At 55.0% G+C, this 5088-nt stretch overlaps 1 protein-coding gene across 3 annotated transcripts; it reads right to left on the minus strand.

The window, feature by feature from the left end:
- Nucleotides 1-1076: 1076 nt before the first annotated feature.
- Nucleotides 1077-4808, minus strand: LY6E (lymphocyte antigen 6 family member E). Of its 3 annotated transcripts, none has more exons than XM_084748685.1 (4): nt 4659-4808; nt 2565-2662; nt 2006-2125; nt 1077-1900 (listed from the first exon to the last, which is right to left on the minus strand). In XM_084748685.1, the coding sequence occupies exons 2-4, from the start codon at nt 2614-2616 to the stop codon at nt 1680-1682; spliced, it is 393 nt and encodes a 130-aa protein (XP_084604811.1). In that variant the 5' UTR covers nt 2617-2662; nt 4659-4808; the 3' UTR covers nt 1077-1679. The 3 variants fall into 3 exon arrangements, with proteins under 3 accessions (XP_084604811.1, XP_084604810.1, XP_084604812.1); XM_084748684.1 differs by having other exon boundaries at nt 2565-2665; nt 4659-4807; XM_084748686.1 differs by having other exon boundaries at nt 4559-4692.
- Between the last annotated feature and the right edge of the window lie 280 nt (nt 4809-5088).

Consider the following 5088-nt stretch of genomic DNA (forward strand, 5'->3'; position numbering starts at 1 on the left):
CTGAGCTCCTATGATGTCCCCGTGTGACTCCCACTGGGCAGGATCCCTTGGACACTGATCATAGGCAGGAACTGTATGGATCATATCCCTGTGTGCTATCACCCGCCAGCCCAGAGACTTGGGAAAAATCTGACAAAAAGGGCTCCTCAGGCACCCAGACCCAAGCAGAGTTGCTTCAGGATATGGCTCTATTAGTCCTTCCCTCAACACACAACAGCAGTGAACCCCATTAAGCCAGGTGTAGCAGCAACTGTCTGTAACCCCACTACCCAGAATTCAAGTGAGATCCTGCCTCAGAAACAAAAAGTCTTACTTAGTGTCAGGAGTGGTGGTGCGTGCCTTTAATTCTGGCACTTGAGAGGAAAGCTAGTCTAACATAATCTGAAAATACCAGAAAAGAGGCCAGGAGTGATGGTGCACGCCTTTAATCCCAGCACTACAGAGGCAGGTGAATCTCTGTGAGTTGGAGGCCAGCCTGGTCAACAAAAGTAAGTCAGGATAGCTAAAGATACAACCTCCCCCACACCCGCCAGCCACCACCTCGCCTCACCCCCCCAAAAAAAACCAGAGCCAGTTATGGGGTGGACACATTACTTGCCTGGACCACACTTCCATGGCTTGAAGCACAGTGTGGCTTGTGAAGGACAGGTGGCACACAGCAGGCCGCTGAAGTCCCTGGCAGATGAAGCTTAGGACTAATGTGTGGCCAGCCTGGCTGACCTACCTGTCTGGGTTGCTGATGTACTCTTCCGCTGACTTACAGCCCGGGACAGCTCCCTTTCAGGCTCTCTGTCTCTCTACCTCTTCCTCTTCCTTCCTTTCTCTCAGAGCCCATCTCACTGAATGGGCCTGAATCCCTGGAATGCGCTATGTACCTCAGGCTAGCCTCACAGCTACCTATCCGTCCGCTTTTGCCTCGCCAGCATTAAAGCAAAGTATCACCAAACCGGGCTGGTCTTTCAGGATCTTATGCAGAGCTGTGCACTTGCAGGGTTCTCAGGGTCCCCTGGGACCAGAGGGGAAGAAGGACTCTGCAAGGAGGAGGAAGGGTAAGGACATCCAGGCCAGAGCAGGAATGGGTGTGAACTGTTTATTTGAGGCACTAGAATAGCAGCAGGAAGCTAGTGTGGGCAGAAGAGGGTAAGTGGGGACTCAGCTGATCCAGGGGTAGGAGCCTTCATCTGGTGGCGTGGTAGCCCTCCATGGAGAGCCTCCTGAATCGCGTACAACATGGGCACAGTCATGCCAGGGAAAGGGTTTTTGTGGTAGACAGAGGCCTTCTGCCTTAGCATCTTCCAGGTCCCCTTGCCCATTCTAGAATGCAAGTGGCTTCACTCACACACACAGACTGAGCACACGGACGTACGTTCATTTGGGTTAGATATCCATGCCAGTGGATCCACAGCATTCAGGCCTGGCCCTGGCACTCCAAGATTCCAAGGAGAGCTTTACCCCTTTCCTGGCTCCCCAAGGGAGGCCACAGGATTGGCTCTGGAAGCAAGTGCAGCCAGTCCCATTTCAATGGAGTAGATCAGATGCATTTGGTGCTTAGCCCCGATGCTGAAAGTGTGGAAGGGGACTAGACACAGCCAGGAGGAGCTGAAGGCTCCTAAGGTCCCCTAGAACCTAAAAAGGGCTGGGCTTCTTCCTGAGCTGGGGGAATCCAGGGAATACATAGGTCAAGGGCCCATTTGCAGCAGAGTCAGCAAGCTGAGCAGAATTCCAAGGCCTAGTAGTGGGATACTGGCACGAAGGCCAAGGCCAGCTGTGCTGAAATTACAGAAGGAATGTTGGCAGCAGTAGGTATTGACGGATGCCACACCGAGGTTGATGTTGATGTTGTCACGGGGGCAGAACTGGGCGCAGCCCTTATTCAGGGTGTAGCCAAGGTTGACATTCCCTGTACAGAAAGTGAGATTGAGGGGACAGGCATATGGGCAACAGGAAGATGGGGGAAAGCCCTGTGGATCCCTGACCCAGGCCAAGGAGATGGCTCGGCACTCACCAAAGCCTGCAGCAGCAGATGCCGTGATACAGTAATTGTCTGAGCTCTCGCACACTGTTGGCAACAGACAATTCCAATTGCTTGTCTGATCGTTGCAGGCGAAGCACACCAGGGAATGAGCTGCAAAAGGGACACGTTGTAGGTGACACCTGCCTGCTCCCTGGGGAAAGCCTTCCAGGGCAGGGTGCCTTCGCGGTGGGGTCCTTGATACCCAACCCTTTGAGGAAAATGAGCGACTACAACATGCTCATCCCTGAGTCAGAGACAAAAACAACCAAAACCAAAACAAACAAAAAAAACCCCAACAACAACAACAACATACAACAAAACAAGACAATGACAAGTGACATTAGACTTTGGTACTAGAGGGGCTAAAGTGTCTGTCTCCTTAAGCACAAGGTGACAACATTGAGGCCAGCACTGAGGCAGGGGAACTCGGCCAGAAGTTCACAGGAGGGCTGGCTCAGGAGGAGCCCTGGGCATCTGCTCAGGGGAAACAAGAACGAAGGTCAGAAGAAGAGCCAGGCTGTCTGTATCTGGGGTCTCCACTGCTCCATACCTTGCTCCACACCCAGAAGGGCTGCCAGCAGCACAGGCAAGAAGACCCTCATGCCGGAAGTGACAGACGTCTGCTGAAGGCTCACACGCCAATGAAGCCTGCTGGGAGAGAAGCAGTTGGTTTAAGAACAAGGCTACACACTCACCACCCAGGATCCTGGCTTAGATAGCACCAGACCCAGGGCCTGGCCACTCTTTGCCTTCCCAGTGATCCACATGCTCCCTAAGTAGATGGTTCTAGCATTCAGATCCCAGGCAGGGCAGGATAACAGTATTAACTCCTTGCTGCCCTGGGGGCAGCCACTGAAACAACTTTAGTTAAGGGCCAGTTTCTTACCTAGTGTCTTCCTGGCCCCTGCACCAATCAGAAGAGCAATTTGTGTGGCCTAAAGCCAGTCACGTGCTACAGTCACACTTGCCTCACAGTATATACCGTATGTTATCTGAAAGCCCCTTGCTGCCTTTGAAACCTGTAGGAGCCAGAATTTTTCCTTTGCTCCATGGGCTGCTAATCAAATCGCTACCTCAGAACACCTGGCCTCCTCCTGCTGCTGTGGCCAATTATTACAAAGGGCTTTTACCTGTCCTTGGTAGTGCGGACTCTTTCTCCAAAATTCTTCTAATGGTACCTTCCAGTTAACAACCCTTTCCAAACTTGGAGACACCCAAGGCCAAGTAAGGGGGACCAAGAACTCTCAGAATGCCATAGAAGTGGAGGCTTAGGGAGTTGACCTGAGGTCGGGGCAGTGGCCAGATAAATGAGCAAGTGTGAACCTTAAGCCTTCCCTAGCAGTGGACGCGCAGAGGCTGGGCCCTTCTAAGATGGGGGCTCAGGACACATTTCCAGAAGATAACTCCATTTTTTCTACCAGTTGCTCAGAAGGGTGACACGAGCTACCTGTAGCAGTCAGCACACTGGCCAGCCAGGAGGACCTTGGGGCTTTTCTGGGCCCTTTGGGCAAGAGTCTGCGGCATAGGGTAGAGAAAGTTGGAGAAAGGACGAGCTTGGTGGGTTTCAATGTCCTATTTTGAGTACCCCCGTCCTCCTGTCGAGGGAGGAGACTGTGCCATCTGTTGAGTGGGAGAGGGGCATTCCAGAGACAGAGGAATAGGGGGTGGCTTACAGATTGGGGGAGGTCCTCTTAGAGGAAGGGGGTGCAGTGGGAGATGAAGCTGTGTCCTCCGGGACTGACCCTCTCCTGGTCTTGAACCTTGCTGACATCTTGTAGTGGGCAGAAGAAGTTCCAGACAGCCAAATTCCGTGCCCAGCTGGGCCTGTCCCCGCTTCTCCTGCCTTTTCTATACACAGTGAGGTTTTGGAACGAAGGACCCCTCAGCTGTCTACCAGGAAGCTCTGGCAAGCACAGCAACACAAACGGGTCCAGGAGGCAACTCATCTTCCACCGGTGGGCTAGTGAAGGTACGGGTGGAATGGGTTGGAAACCAGTCCAGTGTGATGAGTCTGCCCACAGCTACCGTCTGCAGGTAAAGAGGAAGGGCCTCCTAGGGCCCAGGAACTCCTCCTCAAACGCACAGGGCTCACCTGCGGAAAGCAGACGTCTAGTGGCACGCAGCGGGTAGAGAAAGAAGCCTGCTCAGATATACCGTGCTAGCAAGGAACTAAGCATAAAGCTCCGAACCTCAGCATTGGTATGCAAATTCCCGGAAAAGACAAAGAGCTGCTCTCCACTCTCCCGGGAGGGTCCAGCCTCTGGGCAACTGATCCACCTAGTGAGAGGGCCCAGCGTCTACCGCTCTAGTTTACAAGGGTGTATCGCTGGAGATCCCAAGCAGACAGGCGTTGGTAGAGTTGAGAAAGGGGCACCCAGTGAGAGCTCAGCAGGGGCCATTGCGTCTCAAGAACCATTGCGGAGGACTGGCGGTGGGGGGTAGGGGTGGGGGTGAGGGATGGCATGAATGGAGCACGCTGCAGGGGGCCTCGCAGGCTCCAAGCACTCCGCACCCGGGTACCAGAGCCGGGATCCCAGATCTTACACGCTGTGACCAAGGCCGCCAGCTCTCTCCCAGCTCTTCCCCGCCGAAGCACGGCCCTCGCGTGACGCGTGGACACCTGAAGCCGGGCCAGCGGACTCACCTCCGGGAGAAGCGGCCCCGAAGATATCCCGAAACCTTAGGTCCTGGCGCTCACCACAGTCTGGAGGTTCCCGGGCAGGCAGTGCCGGGCGCGGATGGCGGGGGCGGGCTGCAGGCGGGGCGTTTCAATGGCTGTGGGCGGGTCTCTGGCCGGTAGGGGGGACAACAGAAGCTGCCGGTTTCTGGATTCTGCGGAGGATGCGCCGTTGGCCTTGCTGCGCAATCGCTCCTCTTAGACTTAGACCCTGAGTCCGGAGCCACATGCCCAGGGCGGCGATCCCCAGTGGTTCCCAGAAGCCGGGCCGAGTCCGCCCTAAGCACCCCCCCCCCCCCCACGTTACACAATGTGGCACCCGAGCGCTGGCGTGGCTGGCTGCTTTCCACCTAGCCTGTGGTGCCGCTTGTTTGCGATCTCTTTTATGACAGACCTG

The sequence above is a fragment of the Acomys minous genome, assembly GCF_964271855.1.
Source record: "Acomys minous genome assembly, chromosome: 12".
NCBI lineage: Eukaryota > Metazoa > Chordata > Mammalia > Rodentia > Muridae > Acomys > Acomys minous.

Bases quoted from the DNA above. Each gene is read 5' to 3' on its own strand.
- LY6E (XM_084748685.1), bottom strand. From the start codon at position 2,616: ATGAGGGTCTTCTTGCCTGTGCTGCTGGCAGCCCTTCTGGGTGTGGAG. The intron at 2,126-2,564 runs GTATGGAGCAGT...TCCCTTTTGCAG, and splicing joins CCTTCTGGGTGTGGAGCAAG to CTCATTCCCTGGTGTGCTTC. The intron at 1,901-2,005 runs GTGAGTGCCGAG...CTTTCTGTACAG, and splicing joins ATCTGCTGCTGCAGGCTTTG to GGAATGTCAACCTTGGCTAC.